A 13173-nucleotide genomic window follows, 5' to 3' on the forward strand; every position below is an offset into this window, starting at 1 on the left:
ACGTAGGGTATCTCCAACTAATCATTTCAGCCTTGGTGTAACAGGGTGGTCTGCCCCATAGGCTGAAGGAGATGGACATGAAAGCTCCCAGAGAAGGGAATGACATGAGTGTGAATTTTTAGGAGGTGCTAAAACCCTGGTTAGTATATTGTAGGGAACAATCATGCATTGGTTGGGAACAGGGAGAGGGGAAAGGACTAGATGGGATGTCTTTTCCCTCTTTAGCTTCTGTGATATGATTGGATAGTAACTATGATTAGATAGTAACTCTGAGTTTGGTTTGCTTTATTCATCACCAGCCCAAATGAGGCAGTCATGCTAATCTGCAACCTTTTAGATATTCTTTTATTTGTGTACTTTATATTTTCCTCTTTAATTCCTGGAACAGGCAAGGGACTCGTTAGATAAAATGCGCTTGTTCCTTTCAGTCAACTGGAAAGGAGACATAAACTGGCAAAGCATTAACAAGGCAGCCAATAAGCCCCAAATAAACTTTAATGCCAGGCTGTGGTCTGAACTAAGCATTACCCTCATGCCGGACACAGCCAAGGTGTTCTTCAGTCGGTATTTGCCATCCTTCTGGGGATACGTGTACAGCAGAATATCATTCATCTATATGAAGAGAAAGGCAAAATCAATAATTTGCAATATGTCTTGCAAGCCTAACTATTATTCTTGGGTGGGAGGGATGCCCAGAGCCAGCAGTGACTTAACGTATTGCATGAATTGTTACTAAAGCCACAAAGTTCAGACCCAGATCCAAACTTCTCAAAGCTCAAGAGTGTTTGGATTTTGGTTCAGGCACATTTCGACTGTTGTTAATTACTAAGTGCTCAGTGCAGGTGGAATGGCTATTTGTGTTAAGGGAAAGGCTACAGATGATTTGATTGCACCATCTCAGCACATCCACATCCCGGCTAACCCCCTTCAAACCTGCGGCTCTGGAGCTCTTGCCATTGCACATACACATTAGTACTCAGAACTTAGAGAAACTCTGGCATCCACCATCAGAGAAATCTTGAGAGACTGGGTGCAAGAGGCTCGGGAAAGGCAGTGGAGATGCCATCCCCTAGTATTGAAAATGTTATCCTTCACACTGAGCCGTAAACTACCTTGCATTATCTCCCCAATGAAAATGCCAATGAAATGTGATTAGGGCTGGGCCTTGGCATGTACAGACCCCACAGAATCAGATGGTCTTCCATTCGCTGTGGACCGTCAGTGAAAACAGAGTGAAATGTGGGTATAAGTTGCAATGATCTCAGGGAAGGTGCCAGGAGCCCTTTTGTGATGTTTTCCAAGGCCCTAGTGTGGTCTGACTTAATGCTTGTTGGGTTATCCTCAACAGACCACCATATCACTGAGTGCTTGTGCTTCATCTGATAGACACCAAAGGGCTGAGAGAGCTCTGTTTCATTTATGAGAAAAATCCATCTGCTACTTAAAGTCCCTTCTTCCTACCTGGACTTGTTTGTTTATAAAATAGCTTCACACACAAAGGGACAAATTCATCCTTGGTGTAACTCTGCTGGGCTCAATGGATCTAGATTTGAACCCTGCTGACCCCCTTCCCGATCACGAGAATGTCATCGGCACTGAACGTCACGAGAAGTTGAGCTGTTGCCTGGTCATTTCCTTTGCTGGGCCCTAAATGTTTTTCTGTCCTCCTCTGCTCCCACCAATGCCCTTGCCTGAAAAAATGGAACCTTTGGGACCCTCTAAATATTTTCTTAGAAGGTCGTGGTTCAGCTTTCCTGCAGAGATGGAACAGTTTCTAGTGGCTAGAGAAGGGAGACTTGGAATTAGGACTCGTAGGTGAAATCCTGGCCACACTGAAGTCAATAGCAAAGTGCCCATTGACTTCAATAGGGTTAGGAGTTCACCTGTGGGTTCTGTTCTTGGCGCTGCCACTGTCTGACTTTGGGCAAGTCTGTGCCTCAGTTGCTCATCTTTAAAATGGGGGTGCCTACGTCTCAGTCATGAGGCTTAATTCATGAGTATTTGTAAAGCTCTTTGAGATCCTCAGACGAAAAGTATTATTATCACATTGAAACTATAACTCTGAGGAGGAAGAAAAGTCTCAAGCTGTAGTCTCTCTATTTTGAAGTGAAGTGTTTACTCCTCTAATGGCATAACAAGAGAATTTCCATAGAGCTGGGTGACAAATGGCTTGTCATGGAGTTTTTATACCATTTACTTATTGCTTCATAAATTACCATCTGTGCTAACATTAATCTAATCAGCGCAGTGACACCTGCACTGTACTGATCATATTATGATTCTCAGTTTAACCAGGGCTGTGCTAGCGACGGAATGGAATTCATCACAGCCTATTGGAAACTGGGGATCAGAGAGGTTAAGGGAGGTAAACCTATCATAAACTGTTCATTGAAAAGCAGTTGGAATAAACTATTGTTTGCATGATCTCACTGGAGGGATGAGCTTTTTCATGGAAGTTAGTATCAGCTGGGATGGCAGCAATTGCTAAAAAAAGAAAGATTTGTTTTTTTTTATTATCATCTGAAAATGACCTTGATTCTCTTCTGTTTACTTTCACCTCCACCTGCAGATTCTGCCAGAGAGTTGGGGGTGAAAGCATCCCGTGAATTTTCAAAGGTTACTGGATTACAGAAGAAAGCAGTCCTCTCCTTTGCCAGTTAACAGTGCCACATACTTCGGGGTCATTCCAAACCACAGAAAAGGCAGCGAATGAAGGGCACTAAATCACACAAACACAAAAATCTCATAAAAAACGTAGGATCTTTGTAGCCTGCACTGCTGTGCTTCTTTGGCAGCAAACCCTGTTTATTTTATTTATAAAAAAATATTTTTAAAAAACCCAAGTGCATACTGTTGCCATGGCAGCTCTGATTAGTATCCCAAGATTTTATTAATAATTGACGATGGCTTTGTTTTGTAATTGCCCACTGGAGGTGGAGTTTGTTTTGCCACGCTGCATACAGAGGAGAAATGTGGCTCCAATCTCTCATAAGGTCCCACTAGCAATGACTCCTTGCAATGAAATTAGGACGAATATTTCATTGTTTGCCAGGAGAGGGATGCCGTGTAAAAGGGGTACAGAGGCGCTGCCCTGCCTGCTGCTTTCCCTGGCTGTCTTGCGGTAGAGGAGATCAAACGGCCCCAATCCCTTGGAAAATCCTGGCTGCTGTCTGCGAACATATTCCCTGCTCTAACTCTTCTCCCTCGGTTCCTTTCATAACAGTCCCTTCTAAGTGTGATGTGAACCCAATAACATTAGAGTTCACATTGAATTTCCAAACCTATGATGTTCAAGTGGATTCAAAATTAGGTCAAACAAGTTCACACACCCCTAGTACTAACTACATCCAGTGCATTGATTCTCCAGAAACTTCTGCCACACATTTGCTTGTCCTTAAGTTTGTTCTCTAAGAGCCCTATACTGCTCCCAATTAAGTCAATGATAAAACTCCTATGAACTTCAAGGGTGCAAGACTGAGCCTGAAGTTGGGATGGCATTGCACTTCTCAGAATTCTGCTAAACTCCAGCCTGGTTGTCTGGAGTGTTGAACAAAACTCCCAGTCAATGGCAGCTTCCCCCGCCTCACGTCCAACACAAGCAGCTTTTGTAGAGAAATTCTTGGAAGTGTGAGATAAGAGATAGTGTCTGAGTTGAAGAGTCCCGTAGTCGGGGGGCGATTAGGAGGCCTGCCAGCTTCAGCGGCCCATTCTGTGCTCTCTGCAAAGAGGCTCCAACATCCGTGTAAACAGAGACTGGACTCAGGAAACAGGCGCCCAGCAAAACACACCAAACATCCTGCCAGGAAACACCAGATTCAACAATACCATCAGCCTACACAAGACAGCCAGCTTCAGTACCCTTGCAATACGCACAACAGACATTCATCAACTTATGCACATTTACATACCTGCATAAAATACATGCATGTACATGCCACACACATGCTTATACACACACACAAAAATGCACATTACAGTCCTATGCCCCACATGTGAACACAAATACACACAGCACAAAGACTTGCACAAAGTGTGGTTGCAAACACATAAGGCATGGCACACATACACACATCATTTTAACAGCGTGTTCTAACCACAACTTTAGTTTGATTTATTCTTACAGTAAATTGGGGGATAAAATCCCTTCTTAGGCTTTTGCTCTAGCATGTGCTTTCTGGGTGAGGTTCTGCAAAGCACTCAGATTTGGCCTAACTTGATGTCAATGGGAACAGAATTGACATCTGAAATCCAATCTTTTTTTTTTTTTTTAGGTCTATTCAGGCATATTTACTTATTTAATCCAAACAAAAACAAAGCAAAACCCAATCACACGTATCCCATTTTAATGCACTTTTTTGGCATAGCAATTGACACACTAGGGACCATAAAAAAATCCACAAAGGATCTGAAAATTACATTTTACAAAACATGTCAGGCCAAATCCTGGTCCCCCTGGAGTTTTGCCAGTGACTTCAATTGGATTAGGATATCGCCTTTAGAAAATTTTCAGGGTTTTGAATGAATGATGATTTTAAAATCTAGACTTTCCCCTCCTTTGGGAGAGTATTACGTTATTTTTGCTAGTACCGTTAGAAGTCAAATCCAGAGGATTCCGAAGCTGGAATAGCAGGGGCTGCTGGAGGTCAGAATTGAGATGGACCCCTGAGCCAGGGCCTCAGGACTGGTATTGCAGGGCCCTGCAGCTCAGGGGATGAAGTGCATTGGCAGAGCCAAATGTGATATGGATACATGTCCCACGCTGGTGTTTGAATGAGGTGCTGCAGGCCAGGATTGCTTGCGTTGGCAGAGATGTACAGTACGGGTTCAGGGCTCATATAGGAGGTGTGCTATATATCAAGAATGAGATAAGTGCCAGAGCTGTGCAGCAGTCTTCTTGATAGTTTAACAGGACAAATAGTCCAGTAAACACACCCACTGAGTGATTGTAACATGACAGATTCTGCAGTATTACTGGGGACAGGGAGATAATGAAAACACATTCAGAGTTTAACATGAGTTATTTTATTTTGCAATCATTCCCCCCTTTTTCATGGGCTACAGCAGTGGTTCTCAACCTATTTATCATCGTGGGCTGCATATGCAGTTCTCTATGTGTTATATGGGCTGCAATCACACAGTGTATATACTACCTGTATGGCCCTGAGGATGTCACGTCAGCCTCAGCTATGTGCTGATTGGGCTGCAAGTGGCCCATGGGCCACAGGTTGAGAATCACTGGGCTACACTTAATGTAATCTCTCCATCTGCCAAGGGATTATTTCACTCCCTGTAGCTGACACCCAGTTTCGAGCAGCAGAATCTTTAGCTGAAGCGTGATATTGTTCCTCAACTGGAAGTTGCCACCTCAAAGCCCACTAATAACAACTTTACACTTATTTCAGTGCTTGGTTCATTTTGGTAGTATTTTCTGCCTCTGTGACTTTCAAGCTGAGGATAAACTTTCAAGTATATCTTATTTGAAACTTGGCTCAGTTTACCTTTCACCCGAGTTTAAATTACTCTGCTATCCCTGTTTATTACTTAAACTAGATTTTCTCTCTGTCTGATTCCTGCTCCTCCTGTTTGGTCCTGTGGTTCTGCCGTAATAGTAACGGCTACAGATTATGATGTCCCTATAGTGAAATTATGACCATATGAACATCATGGCATTCTGCTCAAATTCTGTCCACAATTCCCAAATCCATCCACAGAACCAAAACAGCTGGTTATTTCTGCTAAAATAATCAGCAGTAAAACAGTTAACAATATCAACATTCACACTGGCATCAGCAGGTTTCAGAGTTAACTACCAAAGAGCTGAATGGGTCTCTCTCTTCAGGTCAAATCTTGGTCCATTTGAAATCAATGGCAATTTTGCCACAGACTTAAAACTGGTTATGGTTTGCACAGTAGTGCTATGGTTTAAGGTTGTCCAGGCAGATTCAACAAAAGAGCATCGGAGTGATATCACATCATGAAGATTTTGGCTAGACCCATTACTTCTAATACATAAAAGTTTGAGTTTTGCAGAAATCAATGAGGCCATCTAAGAAGCAGAAGGGCAGCATAGTGTCCCACACAAAATCAATCAAGCCTCTCATGATGAAGCCGGCAGAGAAGCTGAGCAGTAAGCAAGGAAGCTTTTTCACAAAACTATGAAATAATAATCTGAAAAGAAAATATGAAGAATCCATGGCAAAGTATGTGACTTTGGTATAAATATTCTCCCATTTTCATGTTTGCCCCAGTTTAAATTTCCCTGTTCAATATTTAGAAAATCTGCAGAAAATACAGTATCCTAGGCATTTATCTTATGACTTTAAATTAAATTTTGCAACACTGTATTGTAATAACACTACTCAGTATTTCCATGGCACATTTCCTTTGAGGATCTCAAAGGACTTTTCAGTCATCAATAAATTAAGCATCACAAGCCCTGAGAAAGCAAGTAAGTATCATTATCCCCAGGGTATAGAGGTGGGAAATCAGATGCAGAAAGGCAAAATTATTTGCCTATAGTTATGGAGTGAAATATCTGCAGAGCTGAGAATAGAACCCAGAAGTCTTGATCCCCAGATCTCTGCTCTAGCCATTAGCCAATACTGTCTAATACAAAGGAAAATCATGAATGTTAAAAAAACACAAGAAGAAGAAACACATTAGAAAAGATGTTGGGGCAGCAGTTCCTCGAGCCAAATGTGAAGAGATGCTATGTTTCCAGAAAGAAAGAATGCGCCACAGACAACAGATATAATAACTAGATACCATATGCTCATGCACAAATGGGGAACTGGGACTAGAACTCATATCCTTGAGCTCCGAAAACTACGGCTTGAGCCAAAATAATTTTTTTTAGCTCTTGCTAGTAGTGGCTTCCTTATCCTCTCTGTTGGTCAGACACTAGGGACCAAATTTTCAGAAGAGCTCAGGGGCAGATTTTCAAGTTCTCAGTTCCCCCAATTAGAGTCTGGTTTTCAGCACCCAGCCTGTCACAGGGTGATTGGCCCTTTAAGGGGAGACTGGTCCAGCTCCATCTATGACATCCTTAGCTCACCTTCCTCGGTGGAGAAAATGAACAGTCATGGGGCAGACAGATCATGTTGCTAAGTCCAGCCTTCTGGTATGGAGATAAGACAGAAACTTGTGGAGAGAAGGGAGACTCTAAGTAGGAAGGCCTGAGAGTCACTGCTTGGTAGAGAGCAGGGAGAGTCTCAGAGGAGCCCAGGAGGGCCTGAGGGGTGAGAGCAAAGCCCAAAGCATAGGTTGAAGAGTGTCTGAAGTTCCCCAGAGCGAAGACAGATGGACCCTCAGGCAGGAAAGGCTGTGCCCAGCTTGGGATTGGGGGTGGAAGACTCATGTGTGTGTGTTTTCGACTCGGATACCCTGAAAGGGGTGAATTTTTTTCTTTAATGAAACAGCTGGAAGGCCAAGTCACTGGAGCAACCAAACTAGGCTGGAAGGTTGGGATATTCAAGCTGAGGAGAAACTGAGTTAATTGTTAGTCCAAAGTCAGAGAGGAAATGCTGCCCTGCAACACAGCCATTTCCATTGTGCTGAGCTGTTCTGAAATTCTGTTGCCAGTTGTAGGTGCTGAGCCCTTCTGAAAATTACATCCTAGAAGTCAACATCTCTCACTCATTCACACAGGCCAATACGTTATATCACCAGTACTATGTAAATTACCGGGCAGCCCCAATGTGCACAAGCTCAGCTGTAGTTCAGGGTCATATCCAGTCTCCTTAGTAGTCATGGAAACCCATGATACGATATGAGAAAGGCAACAAACCAATGAAATATCCTTACCAAGAACAAATGCCGGGGATGCCTGTTTTTCCCGGACACTTTCATCAGTGTTCCCTCTTTCAGAAACTCCTGAGGGAGGAAACATTATCAGTATCATTATTGTGAACACCGAACACCCCTCAAAGTGAAAGGAGGGCATTAAATGCTTTTGCCTTTACGGGAGGAGATTCTAACACTCCTGTCTCTGCTAGCCCGATCCTCCTCATGACAATGAGGTCTATTCATTATTCAGATCAGTCCTATCTGTCCTGGGTCAGCCAAGTGTCAGTGTTGCTCCTTTTTACCATTTACTTTCATACCAATACTATACATTTGTCAGGGACAGGGCAGTTTCTTGCTTACTTCGCTTCCCCACTATCAGCTGTGTTTATACAGAAAAGACTCTGTCAAGGGTAGTGGAGCCAACATTTAACGGACTCCGAGAAAAGGACATTCATCTTTTAAATATTCCCTACAATGAGAATGAACCAACAAACACCAGCTGAACATGGGCTGTAAGAGTATTAGAATCACAGCATATATGCACATATGTGTGTGTGTATAAAAAACAATCTCTCTCCCCATATAATTATTATTATTTATACAGTACCACAGATACATAGGCTCCTTTTCACACCAGCCAAGACAATGGACTAGATTCTGATCTCAGTAACCCAAGAGTAGATCCAGAGTCACTCCGTTGAAGTAAATGGAATTAGTATAGATTTACACTGCTGTAAATGAGATCAGGATCTGACCTAGTGTTCCCTTCCAGAATAGTTTACAATTGAAGGGCCCAATCTAGCAATTCTCATGAGTTAGGGATGGTAAAATCAGGCCCCAAGTTAAAACATTACCTAGCGTGGTAGAGGAAAAGGTAGATGAGGGCTGCAATAGTGAGATTCTTCAGTTCCTTAGATTAGTGGTATGCACGTTTTGAGAGTTACCTAAAGTTTTTGTTTTAAGATGTTGTTATACTGAAGGGAAGTTTCATGTTTTGTAGGGCTCAAGAAAGGAAGATTAAGCAGAGGGATGCGGGGAGGGGAGCTGAACTGTGAGGGCTTGAAAGTGAGGACAAGCAGCTTGAATCCAATGTGGAAGACAAGGCAAAGCTAGTGAAGAGATACTTAGGTACAGTGTGTGTGTATGTGTGTCTGTATGTGATACTTCTATTTCTGTATCATTTATAAATTATATATTACATGAAAAATACCTCTGGGGAATTAGAAGAATAACAATAATGAAAACACATCATTTTCCCTCACTCCATGCTCTTCACCCAGCCAAATACAACTGCAAAGCTCCGAGGCCAACGGTCTGTACTTGCTAGCACTTGAGAACTTTCAACATGGACATTATGGGGAAAACGATAGTGACTCTAATAAAATACACTGTATTGGTGAGCTTTGGGGACAGCTACATTGGGAAACTGATTGCTACTTTGCTTAGAAAATAGGGGCTGCTCCTGTCGCTCCTAACAAGAGACACTTGGCATGTCTGTCTGAGTGCTGGCAGAGTGAAGGCCTTTTACATAAAACAGGGCTTCAACTCTTATCGGAACGGCCCAGTAAACAACACCTGTAAACATGAGGTCTGAAAGCTTGCCATCCATACAGACAGAAATAAAGCTGGTGGAAAACAATGTCCTTATCACAGGAGGTCTGACTGCAGCACTCACCCTTCCTGGCTGGAGGAGGTTGCTTTGCCCCCTGACACTGTGCTCAATGTGTACCAGCTTCTGCAAGTTTTCCTGAGGGAGAAAAAGAGAGTTTAGGAGGTGGGATGGTGATTGTTCTTTAGATAAGCAGACATACCCTCCCTTCACTCCCCACCAAGAGATAACATTGACATTAAGCAGTTTGGAGTCAAAGCAGAGACACCCAGACAGGGTAGGGCCAAATGGGATTTTAGGACCAGATTGACCTACTGGGGCCTAACAGTTTTGTGGGGCTTTATTGAGATGCTTCCCCACCTGTGGTTGGGTTACCATACATCTGTCTGCCCATGACACTCCCACTTGCCACTTCCTATCCCAACACAGTGCCCATTACTGATCATAGAATCATAGAAGATTAGGGCTGGAAGAGACCTCAGGAGGTCATCTAGTCCAACCCCCTGCTCAAAGCAGGATCAACACCAACTAAATCATCCCAGCCAGGGCTTTGTGAACCCGGGCCTTAAAAACCTCTAAGAATGAAGATTCCACCACTTCCTTAGGTAACCCATTCCAGTGCTTCACCACCCTCCTAGTGAAATAGTTTTTCGAAATATCCAACCTAGACCTCCCCCACTGCAACTTGAGACCATTGCTTCTTGTTCTGTTATCTGCCACCACTGAGAACAGCCTAGCTCAGTCGTTCCACTGGCCTAGCTCCATCCTCTTTGGACCCCCCCTTTAGGTAGCTGAAAGCTGCTATCAAATCCCCTCTCACTCTTCTGCAGACAAAATAAGCCAGTTCCCTCAGCCTCTACTCATAAGTCATGTGCCCCAGCCCCCTAATAATTTTTGTTGCCCTCCGCTGGACTGTCTCCAATTTGTCCACCTCCTTTCTGTACTGGGGGGCCCAAAATTGGATGCAATACTTCAGATGTGGCCTCACCAGTGCCGAATAGAGGGGAATAATCATTTCCCTTGATCTGCTGGCAATGCTCCTACTAATGGAGCCCAAAATGCCATTAGCCTTCTTGGCAGCAAGGGCACACTGCTGACTCATACCCAGCTTCTCGTCCACTGTAATGCCCAGGTCCTTTTCTGCAGAACTGCCGCTTAGCCAGTCAGTCCGCAGCCTGCAGCGGTGCATGGGATTCTTCCATCCTAAGTGCAGGACTCTGCACTTGTCCTTGTTGAACCTCATCCGATTTCTTTTGGCCCAATCCTCCAATTTATCTAGGTCACTCTGGACCCTATCCCTACCCTCCAGCATATCTACCTCTCCCCACAGCTTAGTGTCAGCCGTGAACTTGCTGAGGGTGCAATCCATCCCATCACCCAGATCATTACTGAAGATGTTGAACAAAACCGTCCCCAGGATCGACCCCTGGGGCACTCCACTTGATACCAGCTGTCGACTAGACATCAAGCCATTGATCACCGCCCACTGAGCCCGACGATCCAGCCAGCTTTCTATCCACCTTATAGTCCATAAATACATGGATACATTATGCTCTGTAGTGACATTCTTCCTCCACAACCCAGGAAGCCAGGAGCTGGAGGCAAAGTATGCTGCTCCCCTCTCCCGTAAATACACCCCCTAAGGGCCCACTCACTGCTGTCTCCTTTTACCAAATAGCTGCTCTTGCTGAGGTGACAAGGGTAATTGAAAGCACGTCTTTATACTTTAGAACCATTGCTAGGATTATCTGGGGTTTTTGCATTCAGGATTAATAGATTTGTACCAGGGGTCTGAAAGGTTAACTAGAGAGCACAGTCCTTCCTTTCAAAAGCCTTGCAAAGATCAGGGAGCTCATTACCAAAGTCTGATACTGTTCCCTGCTTACCTGGCCTGAGCAGCGCAGGCACAATAAACGAGCAGGGGCAAATTGTATCCACTTAGCACTCGGCATGTAAAATGAATCTAAGCAAACCGATGCTCCCATTAAAGGAATGGTATCAATCAGAAGGCACTTATTTGTGCTGGGGGAAGGGAAGAGGTTTTAATTATTGTCATGCTTTGAAAACTTTGGTAAAGAGCCTCTATCAGCATCTCAGGTCTCCTCTCTGTTACGGGTGACACTCCACCCTCCCCAGCCCCTTTTTACTTGGCAGATGGTACTGTTGAAATCCTGGATACCAAGGGATCTGGATGACAAGTTCAGGCGATTTAGTTAGGATTTCTTCTCATCACTATTGCAGTAGGAGACCAAAAGCAGCTGCCCCGCTACAGCAATGGGACCTCACTGGGGTACATTCAGGGCTAAACATTAGGACTGTGCTGCCCAAACTAACTGCTTTTGGGCTAAATTTTCAGCTATATACCTGTGCAAGCCACAGAGTCCGACATCCGCCTTCGGACCATCCTGATGCACGTCACTGCAAAGACGGGAAAATGCTCCATTGTCTAACAGCTTTTCTGTCTTGACTGCAGTTTTCTGCTCTGGTAGACAATGGGCTGCTCCCCCCACCCTTCATTGATCTACATCAGGATATTCCCTAAATATCAGAGTCAATGAGATTGCATGGGTATAACTGAGATCTCTTATATGTCCCCCTAGTGATGATTCCAGTGCATTTTATATTCTTTTAGGATCATTGACAAAGAGAGCAGTTGGGTAAAGTAGGTATGTCTATGATCTTGTCGATACAGATTCAGAAGGCACTATTCATTATGCATCCTGCAGTCTCGTCTTTCAGGACCTTCAAAGTGTCCTGAAAATATTTCAGGCCAGTGTGATGTCTTCATGTCTCAATGCTGAGACAGGACATGATGTGCTGCAGCTCACGATGGCTTGTTTTTGTCCTGCCCAATGCAATGGGTTTACCTTCCTGTTAAAAGTTACAGTCCTAAACTGAGACTAAAAACTAAACTGAAAAGCTTTGTTTTTCCAAAAGACCGTGTAACAGCCCAGATCAGCAACACACTCAAGACTGTGAGTAGTATTCCAAGGATTTTATTTGCACACAAGCCTGCAAAGTATCAGGATATCATTCTATTTTCATGAACAAGCATTCCTAATTTCAAGCAAGACAAATCAAGCTGTTAATATTTTAAAATTCAAAATCTTATTTCAACCAAACAGCCATAAATGATAATTACTTTTAGTGCTTATTCTGTCAAGAATCAAACTAGTGACCCAGAAGTGAAAGACTTCATAGACTATTACCAATACTCTGACCCATCCCATTCAACCTACATTAAACAATGCTAATAACTCTCCCTATTCCAGTTCACATTTACAAGCTAGGACCCAGGAGTCAAAAAACAGCACCACCCAATTAATACTGCAGATGTAGGAAATTCATATCTGGCTAGCTTAACCATGAACTACAGCTTCCATAAGGCAATGAAGTTATCATCATTTTGTCTATGTGGACAAATTTCCTTAGGAATTTACCAGTAGTTAACAGCAACTATGATGTATAACTCTTAGTGCCTCAGGACCTGTAATAGACTGTAGAGGTTTAACGGGTAATACATCCCTTTCTTAGCTCAAAGTCCTGAATGCCTCTTACTTAGAACAATAGGTGCCTCTAATATTGTGTGACAGTGGTCTACTTTGAGCTTCTATTCGTGCATGTGTAAAATGCAAATATTTTCCTACCTCACATGAGTGCTGTGGGGCTAATTAATATTTGTAAAGTGTTTTGAACTCCTGGGATAAAAGTTGCTAGGGGAAAAGGTGCTAGAGTATTGTTACCATTAAAGAAAAAGCTAATAAATTAATGCTTGGTGT

General features: G+C 43.4%; 1 protein-coding gene across 3 annotated transcripts in view; it reads right to left on the reverse strand.

Annotated features, from left to right (window-relative positions):
* FGD5 (FYVE, RhoGEF and PH domain containing 5) overlaps positions 1–13173 on the reverse strand; it is a 152110-nt gene that overhangs the window by 20515 nt on the left and 118422 nt on the right. For all 3 annotated transcript variants that reach the window (XM_084633330.1, XM_084633329.1, XM_084633331.1), the window contains 3 exons: positions 9461–9532; positions 7804–7872; positions 529–612 (listed from right to left, as the gene is read on the reverse strand). In XM_084633330.1, the coding sequence (XP_084489456.1) occupies positions 529–612; positions 7804–7872; positions 9461–9532 (225 nt within the window). The remainder of the gene's footprint in view (positions 1–528; positions 613–7803; positions 7873–9460; positions 9533–13173) is intronic.

The sequence above is a fragment of the Lepidochelys olivacea genome (assembly GCF_965140295.1).
Source record: "Lepidochelys olivacea isolate rLepOli2 genome assembly, chromosome: 7".
Lineage (NCBI taxonomy): Eukaryota > Metazoa > Chordata > Testudines > Cheloniidae > Lepidochelys > Lepidochelys olivacea.